This window comes from Phoxinus phoxinus (assembly GCF_949152265.1).
Source record: "Phoxinus phoxinus genome assembly, chromosome: 15".
Lineage (NCBI taxonomy): Eukaryota > Metazoa > Chordata > Actinopteri > Cypriniformes > Leuciscidae > Phoxinus > Phoxinus phoxinus.
Genome location: NC_136890.1, coordinates 28,628,710 through 28,647,656, shown reverse-complemented (window position 1 = coordinate 28,647,656; position 18,947 = coordinate 28,628,710). Strand labels below are relative to the sequence as shown.

At 41.0% G+C, this 18,947-nt stretch overlaps 1 protein-coding gene and 1 long non-coding RNA gene across 2 annotated transcripts in view; one reads left to right on the top strand and one right to left on the bottom strand.

The window, feature by feature from the left end:
• Positions 1–18,947, top strand: part of ntng2a (netrin g2a) — a 62,875-nt gene that overhangs the window by 29,212 nt on the left and 14,716 nt on the right. Inside the window, exons 4-6 of the mRNA XM_079636518.1 lie at positions 11,549–11,721; positions 12,079–12,102; positions 12,865–13,014. Of these exons, the coding sequence (XP_079492644.1) occupies positions 11,549–11,721; positions 12,079–12,102; positions 12,865–13,014 (347 nt within the window). The remainder of the gene's footprint in view (positions 1–11,548; positions 11,722–12,078; positions 12,103–12,864; positions 13,015–18,947) is intronic.
• Positions 302–18,539, bottom strand: LOC307011142. The gene is made up of 4 exons (XR_013800357.1): positions 18,458–18,539; positions 13,702–13,846; positions 771–978; positions 302–478 (listed from the first exon to the last, which is right to left on the bottom strand). It is a non-coding gene; the product is annotated as an uncharacterized lncRNA (long non-coding RNA).

The following is an 18,947-nucleotide window of genomic DNA, read 5'->3' as shown; positions in this document are numbered from 1 at the left end:
GCGCTCTCTCTCCCATGTCTCTCCAACCTTTTAACTGCAAATCCTCTACGTGGAGGATGGGGAACGGGGCTGTAGAGGAGAGGTCTCTGGCCTGCCGCCTCCCTTCAGTGATACTATTGTATGGGCAGCTCTCTCAGGCATTGGGAGGAAACAGCGGGGCATTTTTCATTAGCCGCTCCCTTGGCACAGGCTAGGAAAAAAATAAAAAGGCAGAGAAAAAATAAAAGACGACATTCAGAAACGAACTCCCCGTGATTGCCTTTTAACCCACAGATCCGCTATTGTGGGGCTGACCTTTTTTTTTTCAGCTGCTATACTTCAAAAATGTGGGAAGGGGCTGGAGAGCCGATAATAAGGAATATGAAAACAGAACCTTTGCGAGGCGAGGAAGTTCTGTGAGAGGCGCACCACCGGAGGAGTCTGAATCGGGCATCGTTAGAGGAGGGCACAGCTTTCAGGGTCCTGTGGAAGGATTAGGCTGAGGAAGAGAAAAGAGCATTTGAAGCCAATTACCCACATCGGTCTATAGTGAGTGATTCTTATAAATCAATATCCGCTGCCTGAACACCGTGTAAACTGAGTTGAATCTTATTTTTGGAGAGCTGTCATGTTCAATTTGTACCTCTCATCCATAAAGGATGGGGGGGGAACATTGCTAATATAAGGTATATGAGGCTCAAGACGTTGAGCTTGTTAACAAAGCGGGTCATTTTCTCAAACAGCCCAAGTTCATGAGCCGGACAGCCTATTTGGAGACGTTCACACATTACCGTTCACTAATGGCCACTCTTTCTCCGCATTCTCTTCCAGCGCTGTTCCTCAGTCCTCTTCAAAATGGAGGTAATAAGTCAGTCGGGTACTAGCGATAATGACCAATCTAGGCCGGCCCGAGGTGATTCTCCGGGCACCGATTGTCCTCGTCTTTCCTCCATCCGTTTTTGTTTGCGTAAGTGCCTCATGATGAGCCTGGCAGTGCTTCTGTGCAAATGAGAATAAATAGTCAGGGTGTCTCGTGAGAGAGGACTGTGGGAAAAATAAATCAAGCTCCCATTAACAGCAGCTTCCAGCTGCTTCAGAGCAACGGACTCCAGCGGCAGCCTTTTATCTGTCTATCTGTGTTTGTTTAGTGCCACTGCTATTTATTCATCAGTGCGCCGTGCTCCCGTTATTTGCACCAGACTTTGCCGCTTTTAAACAAATCTTGAAAGAAATCTAGCCGCCGCATCCCATAAAGGCATAAATGCTCATAATGATATTCTATAAATGTTCCTCAACGACACCCTGGGGAGAATTGCGTCATTCTTGTCTTTAGTTGTGCAGATTTATCCAAAACCTCATTACCTAAGCAATGGCAGGTTTAAACTCACGTCAAAAGAGGACTCCAGGCAGAGAATTACATTCGGTAGAATTCTAAACATGTTCATGTGATATTATTATTAAAAAAATTGACAGATTTCACCACTTTTTATTTAAACTAGAGCTCTCAATTGTTTTAATTTAATTTGATCAATTAAAAAAAAAATTGCAAACTACTTTCTCTCTTCACAGATTCCCTTGGGGTCAATTTGACTCCCATAGAAATTAATGGGGAATTGGGTATAATAGGGATTTTTTTTTTTTGGTAAAAAAACTAACACTGGCATAAACCAGAACACACACACAGTCATGAAGGGATGAGACGATAGAGCCTACCCAATGCAGAACACATATAATGGGGCAATGTAATAATCAAATAAAAATCAATCAGTGACAATGCAGACAACACATATCTGTCACGACACACACAGGAAAAGGTAAGATCCAAAAGCAGTTTATTAGGGAAATCCGTACTCACAATCCAGCCAGGCAAATGGTCAAAATCCAGTAAATCAATCCGACAAGACAAGAACAAGTAACAGGAACGGAAGTGTGGGGACATTAAACAAGGACTCCGTGACACATACTAAAACAGACAGGGTTATATACACAGGGAAATGACAATGCTAATGGGGAATAGGCTGAGTGCAATGATTAGTGACAAGGGACAGCTGAGTGCAATGAAGAACAAGGATCGTGGGGAAATGTAGTTCAATAGTGTGATGGACACCGTGGGGAAGGAGGACATCTAGTGGTGACCCAAGGAACATAAACCAGACACTGTGACATAACCCCCCCTCTACGGAGCGGCTACCAGACGCTCCAAGACGTGACCGACAAACAAGAGTCCAGGCGGAAGGTGGAAAGGTGGAGGATCAGGGGGTGGGATGGGGGGCCAGGTCCATGGAGGAGAACAGGAGCAAGGGGGAACGGATTAAGCGGCGGCCAGGGCAAAACAGACAGTCCATCGGGCGGCCAGAGCGAAGCAGACAGTCCATCGGGCGGCCAGAGCGAAGCAGACAGTCCATCGGGCGGCCAGGGCGAAGCAGACAGTCCATCGGGCGGCCAGGGCGAAGCAGACAGTCCATCGGGCGGCCACGGCGGTGAAGACCCCTCGGGCGGCCACGGCGGTGAAGACCCCTCGGGCGGCCACGGCGGCGAAGACCCCTCGGGCGACGACCAGGATGAAGACGACCCTTTGGATGGCCACGGCGGTGAAGACTCCTCGGACGGCCACGGCGGTGAAGACCCCTCGGGCGGCCACGGCGGAGACGACCAGGGTGAAGACGACCACTCGGGCGGCCATGGCGGAGACGACCAGGGTGAAGACGACCACTCGGGCGGCCATGGCGGTGAAGACCAAGGCGGGACAGGGATCGACCCTGGCTCAGGAACAGTCACAGACACCAGCGGCTCAGGAACTGCAACAGACACCACCGGCTCAGGAACTGCAACAGGAACTGCAACAGACACCACCGGCTCAGGAACTGCAACAGACGCCACCGGCTCAGGAACTGCAACAGACGCCACCGGCTCAGGAATTGCAACAGACGCCACCGGCTCAGGAACTGCAACAGACGCCACCGGCTCAGGAACTGCAACAGACGCCACCGGCTCAGGAACTGCAACAGACGCCACCGGCTCAGGAACTGCAACAGACGCCACCGGCTCAGGAACTGCAACAGACACCACCGGCTCAGGAACTGCAACAGACACCACCGGCTCAGGAACTGCAACAGACACCACCGGCTCAGGAACTGCAACAGACACCACCGGCTCAGGAACTGCAACAGACACCACCGGCTCAGGAACTGCAACAGACACCACCGGCTCAGGAACTGCAACAGACACCACCGGCTCAGGAACTGCAACAGACACCACCGGCTCAGGAACTGCAACAGACACCACCGGCTCAGGAACTGCAACAGACACCACCGGCTCAGGAACTGCAACAGACACCACCGGCTCAGGAACTGCAACAGACACCACCGGCTCAGGAACTGCAACAGACACCACCGGCTCAGGAACTGCAACAGACACCACCGGCTCAGGAACTGCAACAGACGCCACCGGCTCAGGAACTGCAACAGACGCCACCGGCTCAGGAACTGCAACAGACGCCACCGGCTCAGGAACTGCAACAGACGCCACCGGCTCGGGAACTGGCTTGACGTAAAGCTCAGGCTCGGCAGACGTGACGTGAAATCCAGGCTCGGCAGACGTGTGTCCCCTCCATGCATGCAGTACTGCCAATGCATAAAAAAGTAAAACAGCCCTCTTGGCCATGGCAGGACTTACGGGAACAGCGTCTGGCACAGGAACCGTCTCTGCATCGGCAGACGTGACGTGGACAGTCTCTGGAACGGCCGACGTGACGTGGACAGTCTCTGGAACGGCCGACGTGACGTGGACAGTCTCTGGAACGGCAGACGTGCTGTGCCTCCTCCACGCATGCAGTACCGCCACCGCATAGAAGAGGAAGACCGCTCTCTTGGCCGTGGCAGGACTGATGGTGGGCGGCTCCGAGACAATCTCAGGGACGACAGCGGGCTGCTCGGAGGGGACGGCCTCCGGGACGACAGCGGGCTGCTCGGAGGGGACGGCCTCCGGGACGACAGCGGGCTGCTCGGAGGGGACGGCCTCCGGGACGACAGCGGGCTGCTCGGAGGGGACGGCCTCCGGGACGACAGCGGGCTGCTCGGAGGGGACGGCCTCCGGGACGACAGCGTGGTGCACCGGGACGGCCTCCGGGACGACAGCGGGCTGCACGGGGACGGCCTCTGGGATGACTGCAGGCTGCACGGGGACGACCTCTGGGGTGAGATCAGTCTCCGGACTGGCAGACTTGCGTCTCCTACCCCCTCTCCGTCTATGACGGCAAGACGGTGGCTCCGACCCGTCCCTCACCAGCCCAGAGTCGAAGGGGGACCATGGTGGAGAGTGGTGTTGGATTCCCTCTCGACCAACCACTCCTCTGCGACCTCCCCGGGTCCCACGAAAAATGACCAGACGGGTTCCCTCAAAATGCTCTCTCCTCTCCCGCTCGTTGACTGGGGAAGAGAAGTTCGCAAACATACTGCTGGATCCTTTTGTGTGACGGAGTCCTTCTGTCACAACACACACAGGAAAAGGTAAGATCCAAAAGCAGTTTATTAGGGAAATCCGTACTCACAATCCAGCCAGGCAAATGGTCAAAATCCAGTAAATCAATCCGACAAGACAAGAACAAGTAACAGGAACGGAAGTGTGGGGACATTAAACAAGGACTCCGTGACACATACTAAAACAGACAGGGTTATATACACAGGGAAATGACAATGCTAATGGGGAATAGGCTGAGTGCAATGATTAGTGACAAGGGACAGCTGAGTGCAATGAAGAACAAGGATCGTGGGGAAATGTAGTTCAATAGTGTGATGGACACCGTGGGGAAGGAGGACATCTAGTGGTGACCCAAGGAACATAAACCAGACACTGTGACAATATCTGAAGTGGTAAGATTTGAACATATTTACAATGCATGACAAAATGAAAAAATTATCAAAATGAAATTATATAATCTTGTTGGACAAAAAAATGAAGACGTGTCATTTTAATGCTTTCGGGTCATTTTGACCCGTGAGGGAAGGATTTGTGAGAGTCTGAAGGTTACGATCTATTAATCTGTTGACAGTAAACCTTTGGGAAACCACTTTGGAAACAATCGGTTGTAATTCCATTTGTCACCATAAGTTCAGCAGAAATTGCACTTACAGCAGTTTCATAAGGAGATGGATGGTGAATCAACTGCAGGGTAAAGTTATGAAGTCTACTGTAGGTGAATGCGTCCCCTTCTATCTCATTTTCTATAAAATCAATTAAAAACGATTTCCTGCCATAAAACCTTCAAGTCGCATATGCTAACTGTTCATACCTTTACATTTACATTACATTTATGCATTTGGCAGACGCTTTTATCCCAAGCGACTTACATTGCATTCAAGGTACACATTTTTTTTACATTTTGTCAGTTCTTGCTTTCCCTGGGAATCGAACCCATGACCTTGGCGTTGCTAGCGCCAACACTCTACTGTCTGAGCTACAGGAAAGCCTCATACCTCATTATGTCATTATTGTTTTTTACAAGAATTATAAGATACAAGTATTCAAGTCAGAATGATAATTAAGCGACTCAATGAGACGTACAGTATACACGGGTTTCTGTGCAACGTCATCACGTAGATGCGCGCGCATCTAAGAGGCAGAAAGCAACAGTCTTTACGGCTATATCTAGCAGAAGCAGAGATGATGCGGAGCTGTTGTGCTGTAAACTAACCTAAATGCATAGGGTATGTCATGTTTTTATGATTCGCAAACTTAGTTGGACAATTTCATACTAGTCAACTAACTAACTTTTTACATAATGTTATATTAATATGCAAATGAAACACAAGCAAACAGATTCAACTCTGAAATTGCAGTTTATTATTGAGTCAACAAGAATTTACAAACAATGCGAAATCTACGTTAATTACAATGTTCTTTTACAGAACTCGGCATAACATATAGCGGTCTTGCCTCTTGGATGCGCGCGCATCCGGTATTGTTTGTATACAAGAAACCTGTGTATGTAACGTAAGCAGCGATGAGGCAGAGAGGGAATCCAGATGCAAGTTCAAGTCTTAATAGACAAACATAAACGCAAAATAATTCAGGAACAAAGGTAAAAAAAAGAAGAGAGAGGGCAGGAGAACAACGACAGGAATACACAAACCGCAGTAAGGACCAACAAACAGCAGCTGAAGCACAGATGTTTAAATAGACTGGTTACCAATGGGTGGACTAGGGACAGGTTTTGGTGATTGATGTCATGGGAACTAATGAGAGTAACTATGGTGACAAACAAGGTATAAGACAAAACAGGAACCAACCACAGGAAGTGAACACAGAAACAATAGGGAACTAAGAATATACTTCAACATAAAAGTCCTACAAAACACAAGACAGTACAGGGATCGTGACAACGTATTTATGCATGATTTTTCTTTTATCAGCAAGACATCCAACCTGAACAATAAAAATCCAATGACTTGAAAATTCAATGAATACAGTGACGAAAAACTTTAAGTTAGGATAAAGATACAGTTCAAGGGATGTGTTATTTTCACCAGATTCATCATCATCATCTATGTTTGTATTTGTGTGTGTGATTCTGTGCATGCAAACTACAAGTCAGCTATTCCCTTCTTTCCAATTAGATTAGGGTGGGAAACTGAACCTAGATCAGCAATTATCCCAGAACTGCAACTGAAATTCCCTAATTGATGTTTACACATCTACATTGAGGGTGAAGGCTACATTCTCCCAGGCCTTTCCAACGCAACTTGTAGCTCAGAGTCTGAAGCTTTGAGAGGAATCCACAACAGCTGACTACATACTGGCGCTCTCCTTTAGCTCCTCTGTTTTGCCGGAGCATTAAGGGCCATATGTTTATCATCACACACTCCTGATTCTCCAGTCACAGATGGCCATATAGGGGTTTGATCCTATCCCAACAGCAGAGCCTGGCAGCAAGCGTGCCCACGAGATCTGTTCCTGTCCCGAGCAGTGGGGTCCCAGCCCTGCGGTGTCTGGATATAGCTGCCCTGAATCGACACAGATTCACCCCAGAAAAAGATGCCTGTACTTCGCCTCCCTACCGAGACCCATGAAGCCTCCTGCTGTTCTCCTGCAAGCTGCAGAGCCTGTGAGGTTGCCTGGTTTGCTCCATTCTGCGCTAGAAATGCACACGGGCCGGTTCATCCACCCTGTAATGCCAGCGTTTTAATAAGAGCAAAATGGCCTTGCCCTCTCTGTCCTTAACAGCATCACAAATGATTTCTTCTGTCCTTGGTTTTTAATCACAAGACTTTCCTGTCTACTTGGCTTTTTTTTTTTGGTGATGTGTCAATAATTTAGAATATTCATGATGATGAGGAATGCATACCAATCTGCAAGCTAGTGTCCGTATCGCTTGCAGTTTTCACACTCACTATCCATGCACATTTACAAAACGCCAGCAGGCATTTATTCAGCTGTCAAACCAGACAGATTTCTTTTTAGGGTTGTTTTTGCCAAGGGCTTGAATCACTTCAAGCGCTGTTTTTTTTCCGCGACATGTTAGATTCCTGCAACTGCCCTGTATTAGTTGCTGGTGCGACTGTGCCGCTTTCATCTGGCTTTGTTTGAGATGCAAGATGATTTAACACATTTAAGTGTGCTGAATACACCTTCATTGTGTGTTGCTTTGACTAAGAACACTTTCATTCATGTGTTAACACTTCTCATTCACCTCATATTAGTCTGAAAATGTCTGACAATATGTATACACTATTACACTTCCATCTTTTCTGCAGTTTTTCATGAACATTTCCACCACAGTGTCATTTCCATCACATTTCATATTGGTGGAAATAACATTTTTTTAAATGTCTGACTCCTTTGTATTGCTAGTGCTAATTTTATAACTAACATTTTATGTAAACAAAAATACACACAATTATATAATCAAACTTTAGCATAATTTGACAAAATTAAACCTCGATTGGAAATTATACAACATAATACCATAAAAGTTATAGTTATATTATTTACTTTGATTTTTCTTGACACATCACACTTTCTCTGAAGCTTCTGAAATATATATATATATATATATATATATATATATATATATATATATATATATATATATATATATATATATATATATATATATATATATATATGTAACTGTATAAAAAAATATTTAAATAATTTTCAGTAGTGAAATGTTTTATGATTGAATCAATCTCTTAATTTTTAAAATGCAATATTTTTTATCATGGAATTTTTGGGTCTGGCAAGAGTAAAACTAAATCTACAGTATAAAGGAATTTGAAAAATAGCAAAAATACACTACAGTTAAAAGTTTGGTGTATGCGGTATGATTTTTAAATATTTTTCAAAGAATCCTCTTACACTCAGCAAGGCTGCATTTATTTGATCAATTATTTCTGTGATCAAAGCTGAATTTTCAGCATCATTACTCCAGTCTTCAGTATCATTGAATAACAGTATTAATTAATAAAAAATTATTTAAAAAAACTACTGACCCCAGACATTTGAACAGTAGTGCATATGATGAGACAGTAAAAAGTTTCCAAAACAGTTTAAATGTGAATTTCATATATATATAAAACTCAACATAAAAGTTCCCATAGATGAATCAACACCCAAATATGCAACCCAAGCAAAATAAACACATAGAGCAAGACGCTCTTCAGAACACATCTATCTGCTCTCTGTGCTCTACATTATACGAAGACTCGTTCTCATCCGTTTCTCATCGCTTCTCACAGGGTGAGTCCTAATTTCAATCTGTACATAAGAGGATTGTAAAGCCCACACATTGGATTTGGTCAGAAATTGATATGAGACCCTGCCGTGCTTTAATTGATTAACGTTCGTCTGAGATCCTGCGCTGTCTCTCAAAAGTAGAGAGGTCTCCCTTAAGGCGAGGATCTCCGAAACGATGTGGTCCGCCGCTGATTAATTTGTCATGATAGGAGCTTGATAGGCACTTGGTCTTGGAGAAACTGCCAAATGAATGAGTGTGTGATTGACACTGGGTTTTAATTACGGCTTAAAGGCCTCAAGAGGGTGGTAGAAGTCTAACTGTTTCCTCAGGCTTTCCATGGAAGACCTAATTAAAGTAAATGAAATTAAGTAAAATCACACTCTTCACTATCACTCATGTAAACGAGAGGGTCTGGAAACATACATATATTTTAAAGTTACAATTATTTACTAAGATATGCACTAAGATGCAGTCCACTGTGTTTAATTAAGATTAGTTTCATTTGAAATGTTTTGGATTTTACATTTAAAATTTGTCATGCTTAAATGGGGGGGGGGGGGGGGGGGGACATTAAAACATGCAAACAAGAAACTTTACAGCAATCTAGTAAGGCACTAGACGGCATTTTATTCCGGAGTTTCGTATGTTGGCATAGCATCACTTTTTTCATGGGAAACTTCAGAGGGCGAGGTATGACCTCATTATACGGCAATACAAGGTTTGGTTATGGGGTGTCCGCATGGAAATATATAGGTCAGCTTCATAAATATTTCATGCAAATGGATTGCTGTTCGCTCTAGTGAGGATGAAAAAAAAAATCCGAAGCATTGGGATTTACACACTCATTTGATTAGAGAGATTGTAATTGCAAAAGTCGTCATTTCCATACTAACCTGCTTTCCTCCCCAGACCTTTAATCTCAACTATCCTTAAACTCGGCTGTCAGATAGCCAGAGCATTCCTCATAAACTCAAAGGAGGGAAGCGACATTTTGTGGAGCACTGCAGATTTTTCTTATAAAGCCACCGATAAGGAGAGACAAGGCAAGGCCATCTCAATATCCCCCATTTATTCTCATTACTAGCGATAATCATTACTCACCCTCTCTCCCTCTCTCTCTCTCTCTCTCTCTCTCTCCCTCTCTCTCTCTCTTTTGTTGGTTCCATCTTTCTCGAGGTATTCCCTTCCCCCCAGTAGATGGCTGCTATATTTGGAGTAGAGCAGACGGAAGCTGTTTACTGTCCCCACAGATCCCAGAGTTTTATCTCCAACATCAGAGACAAAAAGAATCAAACTCGCCCGCATACAACAATCACAAACAGCCTCTATAGTGCTTACAAACATGGGTCATGAAGAGTTAATAATGATGAAACATCTAGCAAATCATCTAGCAAAGTAACAAAATAGACTTAAATATCACAAGAGTGGACAGAAGTTTTCAAGACCACACACCATAAAAAATGACTTGTTTTCTAGTAAAGTTATCTAAAAATCCTTAAAAAGCAACACTACATAACTCTTGGTTTCATAGATTGTGTCTTGTCTTACTACACCAGTGTTATTTTAGTATTATGTATATAGGCTACTATTAAATAGTTTTAATTTTAATTATGGTAATTAGTATTTTTAATATGTCTATTTAGATTTAATTTATTTTTATTTCAGTTTGAGTTTGAGTAATTTTAGTACGTATAACTTAAATGAACTAAGTGAAATAAAGTAATATTTATTTTATTTCAGCTTTATTTAAATTAATTTTTTTTTTTTTTTTTTTTACAGTTTATAGTTACAATAACAACACTGCACTGGCAGATTTTTTTTTTTTTTTACTTTAGACTAAAAAAAAAACCATGACAGTGCATTAAGACAAAATCCAGACTACTTGAGAAGCAAATTATTTAAGATATTAAGTCTAAGTCTAAAAAATTGCTATATATATATATATATAGCATAAAGTCTAAAGTCCCCTGTTTAGAGTAAAGTCACTTAATTTTTAGAATTTTTTCAGAAAACAAGACTTGTTATCCTATGTAATTTTGCTTCTCAAGTAATGTTTATTGATTTAAGAATGTTAAAGGTGGGGTATGTGATTTGCAAAACGGCCGGTAGATTTTGAAAAAACACAACTCAAATGGTCCTACCTTCTTTCCTTTGACTCCACCCATTCAAAGAACATGGACCAATCAATGGTACGACCGATTGATTGACACACTTACTGTCCAATGATTCTATGTGGTCTTGGAAATGATTGGCTGGTGTTTTTTGAGTCCTGCCTGCTCCACAGATGATTAAATTGCTTAATTTTTATTTCAGTGCTTCTAACTCAGTGGCTGTAAGTGGGTTAGGAAAAGGATTTTAAGTGATTTTGAAAAAATGGCCAAAAAAGAGGATTACATACCCCACCTTTAAATCTATTTGTACTGGAAAACAAACAAAAAATATAGTGGAAAAAAAATCTCTTTTTTGGTTGTGAACCGGCCGTGATGAGCAACAAAACCAGCAGGCCTGAACCAGCGGTGTACTGGATAGCCCCGCCCACAGTGAAATCATTGGCCCAAACCCCCTCTCTTTAACTACACATCAGCCATGATCTAAAGATCTGTGGAATCCACAATATTCCCTACAGGTCCTGTTTTTAGCCGTGCGCTTTATGGTGTCTGGCTCCACTAATGAGCCTAGCTGATTTCTTGAGCCAAGTAGGTGAGCTAATGAGCTACCTCGGGTGACCCTAACTAATAAAAGATGGGAATCGTCCTCGGCGGTGCAGCTTTCGCCCTTGCCTGTGGCTGTGATGTAACTAGCGTGCTAATTGTCCGCTGTTCCCTGTTTTCACAGGTGTAAGTGTAACCTCCACGCCGGTCAGTGCTCCCTCCGTGACGGGACCCTTCAGTGCGACTGCGAGCACAACACCACTGGACAAGACTGTTCGGCCTGTGAGAGAGGTTTCAAAGCCAAGTCCTGGAAGCCCGGCTCCTACCTGCCCACACCCAACGGCTCCCCGAACATTTGTAAGAATTATGCACCTGCTGTATTCAGACACGCGCACACACCTGAGAAGAAGATATGATTTACGTACAGTGTAGAAAACTGGGGCATCTTCACTTGCTAAGGAAAGTAGAATAGCACAAAGCTTTCAAAGTAACTTCGCAATAAAAAGAAGATAGGCATATTGAATAGTGGAAATGTACAGTTCATGGCTACTGTACGCTCGCTGCCTGCAAAAGCGAGGCAGGCTTCTGTGTTTTTTCATCTTAGATGTGCTCCAGAGTGGTAGAGAAATAATAAAATAAACCCACAAGAGTGTTTTCGAAAGTAAATGAGTAAAACTCTCTCATTTGTTTTATCTTCTCTCTCTGTGTTTGCAGGTGAGGCGTCGGGAACGTCTGGCAGTAAGTGGCATGCTAACGGAATACGCTGACTGTTGTTTTCATGTTTTCGCTCCTGCTGCCATCACTCTTTTTGGCCTCTTTATTTCGTGTCGTTAACAAGACGTCGGTTATGATCCGTCCCTTAACTGTCACTGTGAACTCTGATGGCGTGATGCATTTTTCCACAGTTTTCTACTTCATAAATGTTTCATGTGATGTAAGACGCAAAGCATTCTAATGCTGGCTTGTGATGTATGAGGGTGTGCTCAAGGTTATGGGAGATCTCAGTGCAGTTCTGCCCATTTGTGGTGGTTTAATGTTGTTTTGCTGGAAATCTGAGGTGATGACTGATCTCATGAGGAATACAGAGTTAGATTCTTCTTAAAGGTGCACTTAAAAAAAAAAAAAAAGGTGTCCCGTTTTTGTGATCCTAGTGACGCAGATATCACTAAGTTTTGCATCTAAAGAATGGTAAACTGACGCTACTGAATACTACTCACTTCATCTCTGTAAACCTTTTTTCTGGCCCTTTCGGTTGTGGAATTATTTAATAAGAATGTTGGGTAAATAGGGTATATGACAATGTATTCAGAAACCAAAACCTAAGCTTTTACTCAAATCTTCAACATCGCAAGTTGGTGTCCGAGCCAAGTCCAAGACCTGAAAAAAATTACTTGGTGCCATTTGCCAGAAGACAAGACCTGTGCATTTTTTTTTAAATGGCCATTTGCCGGAAAAAGCTGGTCTCAACAGGCTGTAATGTTGTTTTTTATCCTTCCTCAGTGTCAACACTAGCAGTTACGCTTGGCCCAGCCACTGTACCAATGTCTATAACTACATCCATAAAACCAACACCAACCAGCACAGAGTCAGTCCAACCAATCACAGAACCCCAGACTCCGGCTCCATCCACGTCTGTAGACACGTTTACAGGTTCGAGCTTTTTTAAAGTCAATAGAGTAGTGTAGTTTGTCTTGTGATGCTCTGTAGATTAAAATAGATTGGTCTTGTAGTAGTAGTAACAGAGTTCAGTAGAAGAGACATTTAGGTAAACTAGAAGATGATTATTTACAAATAACAGAACTGCATAAAAGTACCAAAAACTACCATGGCCTTTTAGGACATGCACCATGATGCTGTACCATGTAAATACCATAGTACATGGATACGGTAATCATTCAGTACCATGGTACACGTATATGGGTAGTTGACAAATGAACATGGATTTCTTTCTTTTTTTTAAAGAAAAGTCGTTTGATTCAGTAAGGATGCACTACACTGATCCAAAGTGAGAGTAAATGTTACAAAATATTTATATTTCCAATTTATAAAAGAATCATAAAAAGTTTGCAAATATATTAAGCTGCACAGCTGTTTTTAATACTGAATCCAGATCAGCAAATCAGCATATTAAAATGATTTCTGAAGGATCATCTGAAGACTGGCGTAATGATGCTGACAATTCAGCTTTGCCAGCATAAAAAAAAAAAATAGAAAAAAGTTTTTAAATAAATTAATGTTTTATTGTTTAGTTTCCAACCAAATAATGAAAATATAAGAGAAATGACATACCATGTCAACTGCCCATATATCACAAGTACTGGCATGTGGTATTATTACCATTTGAAACTATAACTGTACTGTGGTACCATCACAGTGCTTCTTCCCAACCTCTGACCAATGAATAACAGTCACTGGAGTGAGAGCAATTTATCTCAGTGTGTGTCGGGCCGTGGACTCTCACACTCCCTCAGGGTCCCGCTGCCTGTCATCAAACACACATGCAGAAGACACATTAATACATTATTTCACTCAAAGTAATATGTTGAAATATCTCCATAATTCAATATTATTAGGGCCTGTCAGAATGGCCTGATTTTGGAGTTTGTGATGTCATTTTTTTTAATCATTGCCAAGCTGAAAATATTTAATAACCTTCACTGGAAAGAGATTGTTTGGAATGGGGCGAAATAATCTTCCATATTTTGCGAGGTCTGGCAACATTTGTCCGCAAAAAGTAATGTTTTGTGTATGTGTAATGAGGTGTAAGAAAGGATTTTCTCCAGAGATTTAGGTGTGATGTCCCTTTATAAAATAGACATAGTGATGTGTTTGCTGTTACAGGACGAATTTGTTCTGTACTAAAAGTTTCATGGTCACTCCTAATATTTTTAGACCCTGGAAAGAATTTGTGGTTTCATTTTATCATCCATAACCAATTCATTCATTCTGCTGAATGATGGAACAATCTGACACGCACCAAGGACTCTTGCAGGACATTGCCGAAATCTGAATAGTGAGATTATGAAACTTGAGTAAGATATTTATTTAGCATGAAAGACATCTGGATTAAAGTTAGCCTCAGCCTCAAACACACCCATGGATAATCTATATACCTGACATAACTACAGAGCCCCTAAAGGGACATGGTGAGGGGGGAAAGTATGAAATGGGAGGAAAATGTATTTGCCAATGCGTTCGCGTTCTCTCACAAATGTTTTGCGTTCCCCCGAGAATCTGCATTTATTCACAAAGAACAAAAGTGGACGGAAAGTTTCTCTGGGGAATGCAAAACATTTGCAAGTGAACGCAAAAGCATTAACATACAATTTGAATTCCCATCTCATATTTTTGTCCCTTTAGTGGCTCTGTACATAACATAAAATATTTGTTTGAGGTAGCTATTACTGGGGTCCCATGCACATGGTAAACCATTTTAAATTGTGATTTCTGGGCATGTAGAAATCTCAAAAGTTTATAATAATATTACTAGAACATATATATGAATATGTCTTTTGGAAATTTATATTGACAATGTTTTTAGTTACACTACAGTTCATAAGTTTGCGGTCAGATAGATTTGTAAAGTCTTTTATGCTCAAAGGCTGCATTTATTTGATAAAAAAATAATAATAATACAGTAACAACAGCAATATTGTGAAATATTATTACAATTTAAAATAGCACTTTATTTTAATACATTTTAATCATTTATCCCTGTGTTGGCAAAACTGAATCTTCAGCATCATCAGTGTTACATGATCCTTCAGAAATCATTCTAATATGCTGATTTGCTGCTCAAAAAACATTTCTTATTGTTATTAATGTTGAAAACAGTTGTGCTGCTTAATATTTATGTGGAAACCGTGACTTTTTTTCCCTCCAGGATTCTTTGATTAATAGAACGTTCAAAAGAACAGCATTTAATTGAAATAGAAACTTTTGTAATAATATAGATGTCTTTACTGACACTTTTGATCAATTGCTAAATAAAAGTATTAATTTCTAAAGAAACAAACAAAAAAAATCATTATCTCTAATGTGTATCCTAGCATCTAGAATTGTTTTAGTGCAATCTAAATAAATGTCAAAAATTTGTATCCAGTAAATAAGTGGAAAATATAATTATCATGCAAAATAACTTTGTTAGTCACATATCAACAAGACACCAAATATATAATCCACTTGTATGTCTGTGAAATAATCAGTATGTATTACTTTACACTTCATTGCACGCCAGCTTATTGTGGCATGTATCATTGATTTCAGATTTACCCTCCCATAAACCTAAATATTAACAAACAAAATGGGGTTGGTCACTTTACAAGATGATCAGACAGCAGTTATTGGCCAGAACGAGTTACGATGTGGAAGCAAATCTTGGTTGTTCAGGTATACAGTAGGACTGCGGCAGCCGTGACCTCTGTGACCTAGTCATGTTGAAATGAGAAGGTTATCAGCATATGTGCTTCAGGGCCAAATCAAGACATCATTACCAAAATTATCTCCGAACAGTCCTGGGATTGAACCCTACTGCTATCCAGTATCATTTTTTATTTTATTTTTATTGAATTTTACTGTGTGAGAGGATGAGGAATAAAATATGGAAGCACCGTTTATTCCATTCCTCTTTCCTGGATAGTGTTTGGAAACTGTGATAGAAAGCTCTCACTGTCCTAAAGGAGAAGACGGAGCGGAAAACAGAGTGCAAGAGAGAGAGAGAGAGAATGCAATAGAGAAAGACAGAGAGCAGGAATTTGGAGGAAATGGATGATGAATGTTTATTAATCTCGTGGGCCTCCCATCACACTAAAAATAACCCTCATGCATTTATCCAGCAAGGGCAATGTTATTGCACATCTTCTTGCCCAAGTGTCTGAGGCAGTGCATGGGGAGAAGCATCTCGAAGATTTAGTGAGCAACTGTATGTAATAAAGCTGAAATTATTCATAATTACTGCAAGGAACTGGCTCAGTTCCAAAACCAAGTGAACTTCCTTGCTGTCTACAGCCTACATAGGCGCCTGTCTTCTAAGACAGCATGTTAACTGAAATGGAAGCTCATAAGTGATCTAAATAGGATGCATATATACAAACAGCGTTCAAGTAGATAGGAGCTGGACTTGTACGCTTGTTAACTAGAAAAGAGTTGCCAGAGGAAGGTTCTAAAGAGTGAACTGACTTTTGTTAAAGAAACTCTAACAAGCATAAAAATACATAGCATATTTTACTATTGAGTAATAGGTAAAGAATTGTTTTTAATTGTAACTTTTTAGCCATACTTTATTTTTTTGCATTAAATAAATGATTTTTATAATCAACATTTCTCACACATTTTTTACACCATCTTGGAAAAATTGTCACAATGCATTTTGGCATTGCTTCCTTTGATATACTGCCTTAGAATCTGTCCAAAAGAGTTTTCTTAGAAGGCAGCACAATCACGCTGCTTACTTTTTGGAACAGCAGGAGCGCACGCATGCTTCCTTAAATACTCAGCTTACTAGATTTTGGAAGAGAGCCATTAATTCACAAGATTGCAAGTCTGTCTTTTTTTCATCTCTCTCAAACAAACACTATTTCTTTGTCTCTCTCCCTGTCTCTCTCTCTCTCTCTCTAATGTGGTCAGAGAAGGAGAGCGGTCTGAAGTAGTTTGGTTCTGGTCCGGTTCGTTGGCAGATGGCAGGTGGGGGTGAACGTGAGAAATCTGCCCGCGCTTCAGCTCTCACGTTAACCCCCCGTGGCCATATGCCTGCCCTCCTGTTACCCGTTCCCTGTTCACTGGCCCTGAACGGAGCTCCTCGCTCTCTCACACACAGGCACGCATGCACTCTTTGTCCAGAAAGCATGACTGTACTGCGAGAGGCTAAGTCCATTAGCAGCCTGTTAAAAGGCACTGGGTGATAATGCCTCTCTGGATGCCTCTACTGATCATTTTGTGTGAATGGATATGCTTGACACGCCATCATAAAATCATCATCGTCAATGATGTTGAATAAACAGTCAATCTAGCGCATTTACAACAGTGTAGACCAATAATAAAAAATAGCGATGGAACACAAGAACATGCATAGACTCCTAAAACACTCTTTGTCTATTAAATTATTTTACACATTTGCCACAATAATGATGAAATGTCTAAAATACAAAATCATTTTGGGGATTTTCTCAGCAAATACTGGTATATGAGAATCATTGTGAAACATTTGATATCATACAGTTAATTTGATTGACAGCTCTATTACTTTTTTATCCAGAAACAGTTTTAGACCCCTATACACTAAAAAATATTCAAGGATGCATTAAAGGATGCATTAAATTGATCAAAAGTACTACTAAAGACATTTAAGGGTTCACACCAAGAACGATAACTAAAAAGACAGCTATAATATATATTAGTGTCCACGGCAAAATACATTTTGGATTGGGATTTGCTGTCAATATTTTTCATGTCGTTCATCAGTTGGATTTTTTTTTTTTTTTACTGATTATAACAATATTGTTCCTCTGTGCTGTTATCGTTATAATTATGGTGTGGACTTTATCTCTATCATGAAACGTATGCCCTTTGGTGTGAAGTGGCCTTTATAATGTAAAAACTTTTTTAAAAATCCTGTACTTTTGAGCTTTCTTTATTAATCAAAGAATCCTGAAAAAATGTATGACAGTTTCCAGAAAAATATTAAGCAGCACACATGTTTTCAACATTAAGAAATGTTTCTTGAGCAGCAAATCAGCATATTGGAATGATTTCTGAAGGATCATGTGACACTGAAAAGTAATGATGCTGTAATAATTTATATTGTAACAATATTACAGTTTTTACTGTATTTTTGATCAAATAAATGTAGCCTGCGTGAGCTTAATAGTCTTCTATAAAATATATATATATATATATATCTTTTTTTTATTTTTATCTTACTGACCCCTAACTTTTGAACAGTATAATGTACTGTAAATAGTCTCTGTTATGATTTTCCAACCTCTTTGTTTGTGAAATGAACTGAATAACTGAAAATAACTGAAAAAGTGGTCGGTCATATACAGTAGATATGTTAAAGGGATAGTTGATCCAAAAATAAAAATCATTCACTCACCCTCATGATGTTCCAAACCTGTTTGCTTGCTGGTTCTGACGTCAACACCATGACTTTCCATAATTATCCTGATAGAAGGAAGTTTTGTGAGAGTATTATAGAGAACATAGTACATCAAAGTCTTTTATTCCAAAAGAGAAAGGAAAATCCTATTTTCCATAATATGTTGACTTTATATAAAACAGTTTGTATAATTGCGAAAATGCAACACCGATCTCATAGAACATGAAACCCTGTGTGAATCTCTCACTGAATTATTACCCAGAGACTGAGACTAAATAAATTATTTTCATCCACGCCACTCAGACGCAACACTAAATAAAACATCTATCAGTAATATGGCCCAATTTTCATTTGCAAACCATATAAATACAATAAACCCATGGAATTAGGGAACAGTGTCTTCAGCCATGCTTTAATTATGAAACACTGGGGAGGGACGCAACCTTAATAAAACATCAGCATGCCTGAGAGCAGGAAGCATCGGCTT